Genomic DNA, 16242 nt, shown 5'->3' with positions numbered 1-16242 from the left:
GCGAGTCTACGCGAATCGGTCGGTTTCCGTGGCGTTCGACACAATAACGTAACTAAAACAAAAACAAAATTCACACTCGGTAGGTTTCATTATGTTTACTACGGGTCGAAACTTAAAAAAAACAAAAAAAAATAATAACAATAGGCCAAACTTATAAATTATATAATAACTAGATTTTTGGGTAGTTGGCAAAACCCAGCGTTGAAACCCGGATGTTGATTAACAAGACCGTCACATCGATGAGTCGACACGAATTCAGTCAGTACCGGCTGCGTTCGTTACGATATACACACCATCGGTAAAATTCAAGCTTTAAAACCCAAAAAACTAATTCGTCAAATTAACATATAAAAACATTAACATATAAGAAAACAAAATATTTAAGACGATGTTTATTTGGTTAACAAACCTGGGCGGTGGTGCAGCCTAAGCCTCGTCGATCCCGAGCATTGAGGCGGTAACTTGACATGAATTCGGTCGGTTTTGATTATGTACATTTCGATACTGGAACTAAAAAATGAAAAGATATAATGGACCAATGACCAATGGGGGTGGGGGGGATCGGTCGGTAAACTTGCGCATCGGTAACATGGAGCTATGTCGGTCATGGGCTTTAAAGAAGGTCGCGTGTATACGCGAACTCAGTCGTCTTCTTTCATGTTTATTATAGCATGGGAAAAAAAGTTGACATTTGATTAATTTTCATTACGCTTAAAAAAAATCCATCATGGATTTTGGCACCAAATTTCTTAATTATATATATATATATATATATGTTATTATATAGTATATAATAATAATAATCATAATAATAATAATACTCAACGTTGAACCACCATGAGAGACCACCTATGGAGTTTTGATGTGTTCGAGCCCAGCAAGATGTTGACAGCAGCCGACTCTGAAGATGGCGGCGGCGGCGGCTGCTGCTGCTTTGGTTTCGCGTTCGACGACCCAAATTACTCCGACCGTCTTCTTCACATCAATGTGTTTCCTGATTCTTCACCACCAGGTACTTTGTAGGTTTATTGTTACAAAAAAGTGTTGTTTCGGACATGCAAACCGGCCCACGTCAGACCGTCCCATGCCCATTATCATTATTTGAGAGGTGCGCAAACCGGTTTAAAACTCAAAAATGGTTTGGGTTGAAACAGGTCCGGTTTGGTCAACAAAAGTCAAAACCGGTTTATAATCGGTTTCGGTTCGAGTTGAAACCGGTTTCTTACCATGTTAAGATGGGTTTCGGTTCGGGTTTTGATCGGTTTCGGTTCGAGTTGAAACCGGTTTTGGTTAACCGGTTTGGAACTGGTTTTGGTGGAGAAAATTAGCAACCAGTTCCGAACCTACGGTTATAATCGATTCCAAACTGGTTTCTACATAATCGGTTTAAAACCGGCTCGATTTTCGGTTTGGTTAACCGGCTTATTTGCCCACCTCTAGTTCTAAGTCTTGCGCCCCCTAAACCAACTAACTGAGCTACATGGCGGGGACTAATTAGTAGGTTTAGGGACTAGAGTAAACAACTATGCAGTCAATCTCGATGGTATCTCGGTTACCGGTCCTCATGTGAAATATCAGTCAAAATATTGATACCGATAATATCGGCGATAACAGTGTTTTAAGTTTTAATTTTCAACTTTTAGTTAAAGTGTTTAATGTTGGTGTTTCGAGTCTTAATTAGTTACTACTTGCTACAATTGTTAGTGCTGCAAAAGGTTAATCTGTTAACAGTAGGAGAATATACTGAATTGGTAGTATTAAAGTGCTATATATATATATATAAATTCCGCATGATATTAAAATTACCGTTATCTCATATATCGGTCCTTGACCGATATCCGATATTTTTCCGCATAAACTGCTTAGCTAAACAGCTCTGCTCTGTGTTGTTCAGGTTATGAGGAGGAGCAGCCGTGAAGTCTCCGCATAGGTATTATTGATATCATATCTTATTGTTTATGATCAAATATTGTTGTTTATATGTATAACTAATTTACTCATAGATTGTTTGTTTGTTCAATTACAGTTAAAGTACATGTTAGCTCTTCAATTTTAGCTGCAAAAAGTCCATATTTTGAAAAGGTGATTGACTGATTGATTTCATGTTGTGATGAACTTTGAATTTTTTTTTTTTTACTTACTACTAAGTTAGTTGCCCGTGTATCACGCAGACGGAACCAGGGCTGGCTCCGAGAAAGCAAAAAAACTTTTGGGCCGAAGGCGAAAAATTTTTTAGGCCTTAAGTAAAAGGAGCATTTTGTTGGGTTTAAACAGTTTAATTTTTATATGGGCTTACTTGGTTATAATTTGAGTGATATAAACAACTTTTGTATGAAAAAAAAATTAAACATGTCTAAAGTGGCTAGAACCCACAACCTCTTGGTTGTGAGTAATACACATCTGCCACTTGACCAAACTAGTGGTTATGCTATCATGTTTATTAAATATACTTATTGTTTTTGATAAAAATACATATAATTTAAAAAAAAAATCCGGGCCTAGTGGAGTGTCGGGCCTGTGATCGTCGACCACCCTGCCACCCCAAAGGGCCGGCCATGGACGGAACATATATGACTGTTTATTTGAAGAAATATAAAATTATGAATTTATGTGAACAGGTGATTTAACGTAAATATTAAGCAAAGAAACATATTAAAACACATTTAATTTACAAAGTTTTAGAAGTTTGAAATAACTGAAAAGATAATCACGCCTACAAATTTAAAATATAGTCAATTATTTAATTATAGTAACTTTAAAATGTAATGTTGCAACTAATACAAATTAATGAAACTTTAGGTTTAATTCTAATTTAAATTATTTAATTAAATTATTGTTAAAATTGGTAATAGTTTTGCTTGAATAGTATAGTAAGATGTTACTCATCCGTTCGTCCTACATGCAGCTCTTTTCAAACGGGATGACGGAGACAGCTTAAAACTTATATAATCTTCAATATCACTGCTTCAGGTAAGGCTTTACAATTTGCAATTATGCAGAAGATACCAATCAAACAATTTAAATACTTAACACAAATAAATATTTTCAAAGTACTATTAATAAAATAACAACTAAAAACTGCCATTAGAAACTTACAAAGATCAGAAATATTAGCCCTTCTTTTCTTTACTTCGAGACCTGTTTTCGCTCGGGCCCAAATGAATAATTGTGTCTACTTAGCCTACGGTTTTGAAATTAGAATAAACTTTGACTTAGATTGAGTTTGAAAAATGCTTATTGGCTTATTGGCTTTTTCAAAAAGCCAGGATTTGGAGCTTTTAGAAAACTGCTTTTTAACCATTTCAAAAGGCTAAAATAAAAAAGTTTTTTTGTGATTGCCAAACACATTTTAACTTATTGGCCTTTTGAAAACACCATTAAGCCAATAAGCATTTTTCAAACTCAATCCCAAACATGCTCTTAATACTACAAAACTATGCGGAGTACCGAATCTGCCTACGTAATGTATATGTGTAGTTTATAGTTTCCTAAATGTGTGTCTCTTATACTTTTGTTAAACAGAGAAAGCTGGCTTCATAGAATTACTCAAGTTTATGTATACCCATGAGCTGATATTTATAACCGCTCCTGATGTGCTTGATGTACTGATACTTGCTGACAAATTTCAAGTTGCTTCGTGCGTGAAATATGGCAGCCGCTTATTAAGAAAGCTACCGATGACACCTGAATCTGTACTGGTTTATCTTGATCTTCCTGACGCTATTTTAACAACCAAAGCATTTCAGCCGCTAACTCTTGCAGCCAAGCGGTTTTATGCTATCCATTTCAAAGACTTAACCAGGTAATTAAACTTTTGATATGTGTATATATATATATATATATATTTTACGCCATGCTTGCGGTGCGCCCATATAATGTATACATGTGTGAACCCTCACGGGGCAAAAGTAAAATTGCACTAATTTCGACGTTATTTTACTAATCTCGTGAAAATAACGTTAAAAGTGGCGGAAGGTTAATCAGGCATCATGTGGTGGCGCTGATAGCCGAAAGACAAGGGTACATGCACCACTTGGCCGGTGTCCCGGTGGTTGAGTGTTATGTGCCTTATGCCCAAGGCTTGATGCAAAACTACTATCGAGCCGGGGGTCTCACCGGAAGCAGCCTCTCTATTCCTACGGGGTAGATGTAAGGCTGTCTACATCTTACCCTCCTCAGACCCTACCATAGCTTTGCTATTGGTGGGATTTACTGAGTACGACGATGATGATGATGATATATATATTTTTTTTTATTTATTAGTGAGAAATTTTAAATTTTCTAAACCACGGGGGCAGGTTTACACGTGAGATTTTTGGAATTCCGCTTGCTGGTGTGGAGGCGATTTTAGCTAGCGATAATCTCCGCGTGAAATCAGAAGATGCACTTTTCCTTTTTGTCCTCAAATGGGCCAAGGCCCATTACCCTAATAAAAAGGAGTGTCGTCAAATTATCGCGACTCGTCTTGCAAAGCTTATTCGTTACCCTTACATGACCCGTAAAATGCTTACACAGTGGGTCCTCAATTGCAACGTATTTGACCTGAATTTGCTAAAAGGGTAGTAAAGGAAGCGCTTTCTTTCAAAGCCGAGGTCCCAAACACGCAAGAACATGCATATATCAGGGATGGATGGTTTGTGCAACGGGACTACATATTGGGACCCATTAAGATGGTTGAAATTGAACAGCCGAGTCCACATTGTGTGGTGTACTTTGATTTGAAACGTGACGTGTGTGCAAGTTTATTTCCATCGGGCCGGGTTCGCTCTGAAGAATTTAACTTGGGTAGTCACGGGCATCAATGGTTTCTCTTATTGGCCAATTGTAGCGTGGACAGTTTCGGGCTTTATTTGTTTATGCATGAGCAGCCCAAGAAGGCGGAGTCGGTTTCCTTTGCATTTGAATATGTTTTTGCAGTAAAGACAAAGACTGCTAACGAGTTTGTTAATAAGTTAAAAGGAACTGATAAATTTAGGGACGGAAACGCTAAGGGGAAGTGAAATTTATTTGGAATTTCGTGGGCTTCGTTTATTGGAGAACATAGCGATTATTTCATCGACGATGTTCTTCATCTTAGAGCTGAGCTGACTATGAGTCAGTGAGAAGCTAACAAACAATCTTTTCAATTGTAATTTAGGTTGAACATGCTATCTACTTTTAACATAATAATTTTTGCTTCTTTTTCATTTGTTTATTATTTTCTTGGTTGTTTGTCGGGTGCTTTGATGTTGCTATATACCTTTGACCTAAGCAGTTAATGCAGAAAAGTATTGAATATCGGTCAAGAACCGATATTTGAGATATCGGTTATTGCGGTGAGACATCAGTAATTTTAATATCATGCAGAATTTATATATAGCACTTTAACACAATTCAGTATATTCTTTTACTATTAACAAATTAACCTTTTGCAACACTAGCAATTATAACAAGTAGGAACTGATTAAGACTCGAAACACCAACACTAAACACTAAAAGTTGAAAATTAAGACTTAAAACACTGATATCGGGAATATCGGTGAAATATCCGTCAAATATTGGTCAATATCGCCGATATTATCAGTACCAATATTCTGACCGATATTTCACATGAGGACCGATAACCGAGATACCACCGAGATTGACTGCATAGCTTTTGACTGATTAGTGTTTGTATGGAATGTTTCTTCATTCGCTCTGGTCTCAAGGTTTGCTTATGGTGATTATCTGTCCCTCTTGCTTAAAAGTCGAATGTAGATTGTTGTTGTCTTAAGTAAATAATCTAAAGGGGTATTGTATTTTAATATCCAGATTGTCTCATTGATAGGCGTCAAACGAAACTTTAAAAATGTATCACAATAGTCCCAAACAACATAGCTAAATAAAACCATTTCATACTACTTACATTTATACAAAACACCCAATACCAATCCAAACTATCAAGTTAGGCCACATAATAATAATAATAAAATAATAACAATAATAACTACAACTATTATTACTTCATCTACACAAACTGATTTTAAGTAATAATATCTTCTACACATTCATTACATCACTTTGAGAAGTTGAGCCTGCTTCACTCTCCAAGCCTTCACGTTCAGCCTGCATCATAATATTCTTAAATCATTTAAAAATAAAAAATAAAATTTAAACGGCCCCCGTTTTCCGTTCAAAAAAAAACGGCCCCCTTTTATGTATTAATTAAAATTTAAACGAAAAAACATAAATGAACGAACATAAGGAAACATAAATAAACAAACATTTACAAAGATAAATGAACGAACAAAACGTGTGTTCATGTTCGTTCACTTAATTAAATAAACAAAAAAATTTGTTTACGTTCGTCCCTTTGTTAGATAAATGAACATAAACGAACTTTTGCCGAACAGTTCATGAACGTTCAGTTCATTTTATACAAAGAACAAACCTTGGCTTGTTGGTATTTTTGAAGCATGCGGCGGTACTGTTGGCGGGCCGTTTGAGAGTCAACCATCGAGAGCACGCGTGAAACAGCTTCATCGATGGAAACATCCACTTTCTCCTTGCGAAACACTTTAACAAAATCTTCGTCTTCACGTTCATCAATGGCTGCTAGTTCTTGTTTGAAACCGCGTAAGCCTACTCCCTTACGACGCCACCTCAGCACAACTTTTTCAACTACGCCAACTGCCCAACAGAAAACCTTAAAGCTTTTCCTTACTTGATGACCTCTTACATGAGCCTGCCAACACACAAAAAGGTTTTGAACTAAGTATGCAGGCTAAAATAATAGAGTTTACGTAATAATAAATGGGTCGAGTCAAATGGGTGGGTTGACTTGGATTTTGTTATATCTCAAATGGGTAAAGTAAAGCAATAGCTAAAGGGAACGGGCCAATCGGATCAAACAGGTCAAGTGGTTGAAACTTGAAAGTCGTCTAAAGTTTATTTTTAATGCAAGCTCCTACTTAAATCATTTTATTCAAAGATTTAGACTATTATTGTAATATTATTGTTTTTTGACTCATGTCTACCTCATTAATTATACATAAAAACAAACAAAAGGTGTTTGCAGTTAGGGGTGTGCATGAAACCAAAATTAGTTGTCTGTAACCAAAATAACGGAACCCAACCCCACGCAAACCCAACGGTTTGGTTTTATGTTATTTCAGAAACCGAACTGGAACTTCCAGTTCGGCTTACATGTACCAAGAACTGTTTAAACCAAACTGAACCTCTGAAAACCAAAAAAAAAACCAACTTTTGTTATTGAAATTTTATCTATAATGTTATGTAGTTTATAAAAAAAAACAATAAATGGTGTAGCCTAAAAGTTTTAGACCTAAATGTGTAATAATCAATTAATTATTAACAAAATAATTAGGCCCAAAGTGGTATGTCCGAATTCAGTATTTCGGTCATTTTTCAGCTCAAAAGTTTCAATCCCAAATGTCAAAACTGAAAAAAATGAAAGCAAGCCGACCCATTTTGAAAACCAAAAAAACAGAAACCAAACCGAACACGTTTTTGAAAACTAGAAAACAGAAACTGAACTGTTCTCAAAAACCCTCAGTTTTTGGTTCAGTTTGAGTCCAAAACCGACCCATTCATACCCCTATTTTCAGTACACCATACACCCCTCAGCCTATTTCAACCAACACTAAAAACGGCCCATTTCAACCCGTTACCCAACTTGACCGAACCCATTCAAGAGAGAGAGAAACTGACCTGTATTTTAACTACTTTCTGACGAAGTTCAAGGAAGTTTTTACGGCCTTTCCACCCTCTATATCTCTTCTGGATAGACAAAGCAGCATTATGATGAAGATTCCCGGTTCTAAAAGTCAACTTTGTAGCCACCGAAAATCCTTCAATATCACTTAAAAGCAGACCATATTCATCATCTCCACTAACATATGCTGATTCCTTTTGTTGTCTCTTCCTAAACGAATGAGCCCGAAACACAGACTGTATACGCGCAGCAGCCTGCGTTGCGTTCCGAACAGCAGCTAAAGTATCCTTAAGAGAAAGATCCTCATTTGTAACAGTTGCTGTTATATCAGCAGAGCTTCTAGAAGGTTCTGTTTGTTGTTGTTGAAGAGATGGATGGCTGGTTAGTGAGATCTCTGAAAGATAGCCTGCAAGTCCTTTGTGTCCACATGCTGCAGCTAGTGAAGCTGGAGTTTGACCGGTTGGGTCGAGTTGACTCGGGTCTGTAACGGCTCCAGCAAATGCACCGCAAGCCAAGAGTTCAGCTACCATCTTTTCCCTATTTATTTAAAATTAAACAAAATTACATAGATAAATTCGTGTTTGTTCGTTTGACGTAACGATCGAACATGAACAATTAAAAAAACGAGGTTTCTTGTTATTGCTCGTTTGTTAAGAAAATGAACGTGCTCATTTATGTTTGTTTCTTAACAGTATAAACAAACAGCTCGTGAACGTAAACGAACGAAAATAGGTGAACATAGCTAATACTAATTAAAAGTAAATGTGAACAACAATGTGTTGGGCTTAAAAGTTACTAAAACCAGACTAAATTGCAACGGACCTAAAAAATTTAAATGAATATATTAACGTAAAAGGCCAAACATAGCCAAACGTAAATTAACGAACATAAATGAATGTAAGCAAACGAATATAAACCAATTTTAACATAACTGAACGAACAAGACATGTGTCATGTTCGTTCGTGGAACTAACAAATTCTTTTGTTCATGTTTGTTCGTTTATTAAATAAATGAACTTCCCGCTGACCGGTTCACAAACGGTTCACTGAACGTTTGGTTCGTTTACAGGCCAGGCCTATTTGCAAGATAACGGGTCAGAGGTTGAAACGGGTCAATTTTGACATTATTTAATAAATAAATGACGGTTTTGCCTTTCTAAAATACAGAGTTTTAAAAATGTAAATAACAACTTACCTTCCAAATCGAGCAGCCCAGTGAAGTGCAGTCCACCCGTTAATGTCACGAAAGTTTACACCAACCCCCGAGTTAAGAATCGGGTTCAAGGCCCATTCAAAGCCCAGCCCAGAAACCATGTGTATTATGCCTTGTTCTCTTTTAGACAAGCCAGTAACATCTTTCCTGTTTTGCAGTCTAGAAGAAAGCCATGTCTGCAACTTGTCTTTTAACAGTTCTTCAAGAAGCCAATCAGTTGCATTAGATGAATCCAAGCTTCCATCTAAAAGAGCCTCTATAACTTGAGACCATGAGTCATCGGTTTGACTAAGTTCACCAGATAACAGCATTTGCACAAATCTCACAAGTAATAATAATTCCTCTGAATTTCTAGATTTTTTATCTGGTTTATCACGGTATTCGAATTCTCTGATATCGCTGCAAGATTCTCGGTTGCCAGATGTAATACAAAGAGCAACTTTGCCAGGTAAGCAAGAGGGAGCATAACAGCATAGGACTCCCTCTTGTATCATCTCAGCGGGAACCTCGGTTTCGCCAAACATACAGTATAACTGTCTTTTGGTGAGATCACTTGTGAAATTTCCAATAATGAGTACCTGCATCAAAAATGTACATATCATTGACTTGTGAAACCTTTTTTGATGAGCACGCATGTAACATAAAAATGAATGATGTTGAGCCATATAACGAATAAACATATCAAATTATTGGATTATGTAACTACCGAAATTAACAGCATCATAAAAGGGAATTAATATAAGAAACTGAAATAATTTGAACATTTTAAAGTTATTTTCATGAAATGATTAACACTAGTATCTTACTTTTTGTTTAAAATATTTTACAAGAGTCAAGGGTAATTTTTGAGAAATAATATACACTTTTGCTGAATGTACACATGAGTCCCTTGACTTTATTTTTGTATGATTAAACCTTCTACTTTTAAAACTAACTAGTAAAGTCCATTCATATTATTTACATAAAAGTTCTTTTTTACATCATCAAATCTCTATACTTTTCATATCAATGAAAATGTACCTTTTTCCATAATTAAGTCCCTAAGGCCTAAACTTTATTAGAGGTACTTTTTAATCAACTTTCTAGGGGTTTAATCATGAAAAAAAACAAAGTCAAGAGAGTTATGTCGATTTACCGAAAGCCTATAGAGCTTTTTTGGCAGCTGCCCTATTTCACAATCATAAAGTTTTGTTTTATTTTAACACTGTCTTATTTTTAAATCTACAACAATTATTTTTTACTAATTCCCATGTTAAAGCAAATTTAAAGTACTGACTATACATGTCAAAAATTAATTGTTAAAATAAATTGGGATGGAAAACATATGTTATTAATAGGTTTTTTTTTTCATGAACCAAGTTGGACGCAAAGTACCAATATTCTTTATAAAAATTATAATATGATTATTTATTAGTTAACATTGTTTAACTCACTAGAAACCTTATATAATTTCAAATCTTCAACAAATATACCTTTGTTGGCTCAGATGCATATCCCCATGCAGGGGCAATCTCACGAACAGTAATTTTCTGCTCTTGTGCAATGGTGAAAACTGAATCTGATTCAAGAGGCGGTCTTTGATCTTGGTCAAACATCGTCGGGTATATGTCGGGGTAACTTTCAGACAAATTTCTTGCCGGGACATATGAAGGAAATTTGAATTCTTCAAGTTCATTAGGCACCAATGCAGATGCTGCAAATAGAATTGAGTTTTGTAAAAATTGTATTTTAAATTTTAAATACTGAAATTTACAGATTGAATAAAACTACTGGACTTACAGTTATTATTTGCAGCAGCGTATCCAGAATTGTACTTCTCTTGTTGTTCCACTGGATCTCTTCTTGGTTGAGGTAAAAGTACACCCTGTTTAAATAATAAAAATAATTAAAAGAACACCCGTAGAAGTGAAACTTGAACAACATTAATAACAAGGCTACAAGTGATGGTATTGTAAGGATTATTCACACATAAGATGATTACTAAATTAATATAAGCTTACATTTCTGTCTGAAGGGTATACATCATTCCAAAGTTGAGTTTGTTGACTTGTAATACTAAATTCACCCTCTGATTGTTGCTGCAGCTGATTTTGTCTCACATAACCACCTACAATTTTTCGCAGTTAGTTTGTGCTAAAGTTTATGAACAAAAGAAGATAATGTGTAATATGGACAATATCTAAATACTATAGGTGGTAATTTTGATTCATTATCCAATGAATGGGTCAATTGGACTGTGTTATTTCTTAAAACGGGTCATACCAAAAACGTTAGCTAAAGATTAATTTTAAGGCATATAACCTCCTGAAACATAATATTAAGTAGGGGTGTGCATGAAACCAAAATAACTTACCCGTAACCAAGATAACCGAGCCCAACCCAAAACAGACAAATTGGTTTTTATGTTTTCTCAAAAACCGAATTTCTGGTTCGTATATGCATGTACCGAAAAACCAAACCAACTGTAAAAACCGACTTTTGTTATTGAATTTATAGATTATATTTCATTTGAATGTTAAGTAATCTAAAAGTAAATATTTATAGATAGTTTAGTACAAAAATATTAGGCCACATGTGTAATAATCAATTACCCATATTTCCAAAAACCCAAAAACCGAATTTTTAGTTAGGTTTTGCTATTCAGATTCATACTGTAATAGTTAGTTTAATGTGATCAAATGGATTCACGCCATAATGAATCAATTTGGGTCGTATTATTTCTTAAAAATGATCAAACGGGCCAAACCAAAAACGTTAAAGGTGAACAGGTCAAATGGATTGCAAGTCTCCCAAATAATATGCATGCAACCTCCTAAATCTTTATAATAAAAGTTATCTGGTTTATACCATAACAGTACTGTTTTTTAATTATCATTAACAGAATAAAAATTTGAAAATGAACAAACCTGGATATTGTTCAGATGGATAATTGTTTGAACCACCTTGAATCCCTCCAAAATCTTGTTCATCAACCGAAAACCCTAAATCATTTGAAATCTCATTCTCACTATATAACGCGCTGATATCTTTCAAATTATCCTCATCCAAACTCAACTGTTCTTTTATTCTTCTCAATGCTTGATCAATTTCAAAATTAGAACCGCCAGGTTCTTCAACTCCTCGTGAACAACTCAAGGGACTTGTTCCATTGGATATAGTAATCACCTCTGAACTAAATTCTGTTGAACTGGGACTAGAGTTGTTGTCATAAGGTTCATAAAAGTGATTAAAACCAGCTGCAGATTGTGTGAACTGAGAAGCATAGGAGCTTGAACCCTGAATAATAGTCGAAGAGCCCGGAGAGATTGTTGATGTGGATCCAGGACTATGTCCACTCTGCAGCCATAAAAAGTCAACAGAAATAAATTATGGTCAACATTATTCATATAATAGTCAACTTTTCGTCATGCTAGAGTGATATGAAAATGTATGCATAAAGAGGAAACATGAGTTTGTTGTTTTGGTATTGGTAGATTATCCAAAATATTAATTACATTATTGTTACATATACGTAATGTATACACACATATAATGTATACACAAAAGACTTACCATGGTTATATCTCTATAATGAACAAGGACAATGTGATCCATTCCCCTGTCACCATAAGATCAAGAAATGTAATATTAGCACGAATATATTCTAGAATCTAAATGTATGTTCCAAATTTTAGTTGAGACAGAACATTTAGTACAAAATTGGTCATGAAACTAAGTTTAAAAGAGATGAAAGATACTCACGAATCCAACATCCAATAACTACGCCTCTGGAAGTTCGGATTCGTCTCACCATGTGCATAATAACAGTTTAATGCTTCAACATTTCCAACCTATAAAAATGTATAGTAAAATCAGTAAATAGTGGTACAAAAATTTAATAACCGTGCTTTAAAAATAAAAATGGCAAAACCTTTAGACGTTCGTGTGCTTCCCCAACAGCTCTTCCGTCCTTTTTTCTCTTCCAAGTATGACCATCTTTACGAAAAAACCGAAGGACCCTCTTGTTAAACAGAAATAAAGAACCACCTGTAAAAGCATCAATCAGCAAGATAACATGATGTTAGCATACTGCTGTAATAGACATATATATTTTCAACGAAATAAGCACGAAAGCAAAATAAATAAACAAATAAACATTACTGGGTGGCTTTTGGACAGGCTCATTGGTAATTTGTTTTTCATCAAAATTCTGCAGTATGAAGAGCACCTCCCCTGGTTTTAACCACCTGATTTGTGCTTCTTGGACAAGATCAGTGATGTTATACCCTGAAAACAAAAATAAATAGTAAGATGCATAACTAACATTAGAATAGCAAGATAAATGTTGTTACATGATATTCACATGACATAAAACTTGTTACAGTTTCATATACATTAACTACGGTTTAACTTAAACTGGTCATCAATTTGGTTTCAATTTTCAGTGATTTGGTTTCTGTTTTTGGAGATTAAAAACACAGTTTGACCTAAGAACCACCGAAACAGCACTGTAACTGTATCCGTGAACAAATTCAAAATATGTAGCTAGCTTGAAAATATGAAAGTGATGCAACTGCTTGTTCAAGTAATAGCCTAGAGTTGCTAATACCTGTTTACCGGTGTACTGGTTACGGTTACTAACTGGTTTTTTGAGTGGAAAATCCCTAACCTATGTAAACGGTTCGGTCCGGTTCGGTTATTAACCACTTAACCGATAATAACCTATTAACGCTAACCTTATTAACCTATTTTCAGTTAACCGGTTTCTATCTGAAAATCCCTAACCAGCGCTAACCATTGGTTAGTAGCTGGTTTCTCCTAACCAACGTCGATGACATGGATGCTAAAACTAGGGGTGCAAACGAGGCCGAGCCACTCGCGAGCTACTTGAGCTCGAAACGAGCCGAGCTTGTGTGTTTTTAAGTTTAACCTTTTTTACACTTCTATGCATTAGTTTTACATTATCTAGTTGACCTTGAGCGGAGCTTTGACTCATTTAAGGTACTACACAAGCTTGAGCCGAGCTTAGGCTAACCTAAAGTTTTTACCAATAACAAATCATTAAAAACGTATATAAATTAATTAACAAATAATAAACAAGTTGAGCTCGAGTTTAAAAAACAACCGACGAACCGAACTTCGAGTTAACTTAGCAGATCGGTAATCGCCTAAATCAACACATATAACAATGGCTAATTAATGTGTGATTAAATGCGTAAAAGCAGTATTAAGTGTTTATTGACTTACAGTAACCTAATTCAAGCAATTAAATTAATCATACAAACTGACGTCATCATTTACACACACTACAATTAACTACACAAGCACCAGCCGAGCTTAAACTAGTTTAAAGTTTCTCTCAAATAGATAAAAATAACTAAAAACGTATATAAATTAATTAACAAATAATAAGCAAGCCGAGAACAACTAATAAGTCAAAACGAGCCGAGCTGGAGTTAGTTTAGCGAGATAGATAAATCGCCTAAATTAGCAGATATAACAATGGCAAATTAATATGTGATTAAACACGTAAAAGCTGTATTAAGTGTTTGTTGACTTACGATAACCTAATTCAAGCAATTAAATTAAGCATACGAGCTGACGTCATCATTTACACACACTGCAATTAACTAACTTAAGAGAGATATTGAAACTATCACCTGACGTCATCATCTGTGTGCTGTTTTAGTTAGTTCCGTACGCCGGAAATAGATCTAAAACCGGTGGTTTTGAGTTTTTAAGTGACGTGGTTAAGTTACAGCCATCCGATGAGATCATAATAATAATAGAAGCGCATAATAATAATAATTTTGTGTAAGTAGAAGTGTATAAGTGGTAGGTGGGAGTAACGATGAGAGTGAAACTCCGGCGATGGAATTGGAAGTGACGCCGGAACGGAGTTGAACTTGAACGTTGCAGGGAAATGAAATGATATAATAATAAATAATAATAATATCTTTCTTTCTTTTTGTATTGGAAAATTGCAAGAGCAGTACCGGTACTGACAGTCGATATTGAATCGGTATCAAAGTTTTGAGTTTTGGTATCGCTACGGTACCGGTATTTTCTGAATTTTACCTTAAATACCGGTATCGTAGCGGTACTGAACCGATACCGAACCGAATATTTCGGTATCGGTACCAAGAATTTGCAAGTTTCAAGATCGGGATTTTCAGTACTTGCACCGATCTCATCCCTAGAAATGTGTAACTAATGGTTTCTTTTTTCTTTTTTTTCATTTTGACGTGGCATAGCCGCATAGTGTAGTGGTAGAAAGCCTGAGTTTTGATCCTTACAAATAAAACTTTTGGGAAGGCATGGGTGACTCGATAAAGGAAGACTGTGATCTTTGAGATCTTCGGTTCGATCTTGAGGGCATTCGGGCTTTATCATTAGTGGGCCCTTGGGCTTGGGTTTTCCTCAAAACTAAAGATAACTTTGAGGCGCTTAAAGACTTTTTATAACTCAGTTAAACCAACTAACGGTGATCTTTTATCATTAGGTCACTTTGTACGGCGTACCTGAGCAGTTTTCTATTTGTTGGGTATTCAAAAGTATGTTTTTTTTTATTATTTAAAATGGTGGGAGTTTTTTAATTCCATGTGGGTTTAAATTGGGACTTTTAATGGGTATGGTAATTAAATAAATTTTTATAGTTGACTTAGGAACCATGAGGTTTCTCGATTGTATATATGTGGGTCCAGCAAATTGGTAAGGTCGAAACAGGTTCGGGTCAAACGTAACTAAGATTGGTTACGTGTCATATGTCACGTTACGGGTGAAAGCGTTTTTCCAGCGACCTGCAAGTAATGGCATTAGGATACTGTTAGTCACGGATCGTTGGAAACAAATAGGTTAAAAGACGAGACCGTCAGCATCTAATTTATTGGCTAGGACCAATAACGATCAAACAATGATAGTTAAAATTAATGAAACCTATAGTAACTTTTTTTCATTTCAGTAACGTTTTATTCAAACACATACCTCTGTAAAAATTAAAAAGTAATGTGCTATCTTGTAATATATTTTTTAATGCAAACCATACCTAATCCTCTAAAAATATACAAAGAGAATAACCACCATTTGTCAAATTATGATTTAAATCTCCGTACATACCAAACTTAGTTGAAATTGTGGGTATTTTGCTTATTTTAATAACTATCAAACAGTCGTGAAGAGTGTGTTCGGTTCAAGTTAATTAAAGTTAACTATTTATACGGTTATCACGATTCTTGATTTAAAGTTAATCATCTATCATGTCTTGCAAAAACCATTGAATACATAAAATCCTTAGATTATCTTTTGATCAAAAATCGTTTTACTGTTAATACCATAGTTTGAAAAGATTTGTGTAGTT

At 35.1% G+C, this 16242-nt stretch overlaps 1 protein-coding gene and 1 pseudogene across 1 annotated transcript; one reads left to right on the top strand and one right to left on the bottom strand.

Annotated features, from left to right (window-relative positions):
- The first annotated feature begins 837 nt into the window (after window positions 1-837).
- Window positions 838-5000, top strand: LOC143530444 (BTB/POZ domain-containing protein POB1 pseudogene; annotated as a pseudogene).
- A 986-nt stretch (window positions 5001-5986) lies between these two features.
- LOC143530475 (calmodulin-binding transcription activator 4-like) lies at window positions 5987-14565 on the bottom strand. The gene is made up of 13 exons (XM_077026003.1): window positions 14546-14565; window positions 13047-13172; window positions 12817-12932; window positions 12648-12736; window positions 12459-12504; window positions 11813-12242; window positions 10907-11013; window positions 10686-10770; window positions 10379-10599; window positions 8889-9484; window positions 7690-8230; window positions 6410-6703; window positions 5987-6084 (listed from the first exon to the last, which is right to left on the bottom strand). The coding sequence occupies exons 1-13, from the start codon at window positions 14556-14558 to the stop codon at window positions 6019-6021; spliced, it is 2730 nt and encodes a 909-aa protein (XP_076882118.1). The 5' UTR covers window positions 14559-14565; the 3' UTR covers window positions 5987-6018.
- Window positions 14566-16242: the final 1677 nt, after the last annotated feature.

This window comes from Bidens hawaiensis, unplaced genomic scaffold, assembly GCF_021521415.1.
Source record: "Bidens hawaiensis isolate Kalapana, Puna unplaced genomic scaffold, B.hawaiensis_p1.1 tig00008946_1, whole genome shotgun sequence".
In the NCBI taxonomy this organism is placed as follows: Eukaryota; Viridiplantae; Streptophyta; class Magnoliopsida; order Asterales; family Asteraceae; genus Bidens; species Bidens hawaiensis.
Note: the sequence above shows the minus strand (reverse complement) of the source record. Positions and strands in the feature narration are given on the sequence as shown.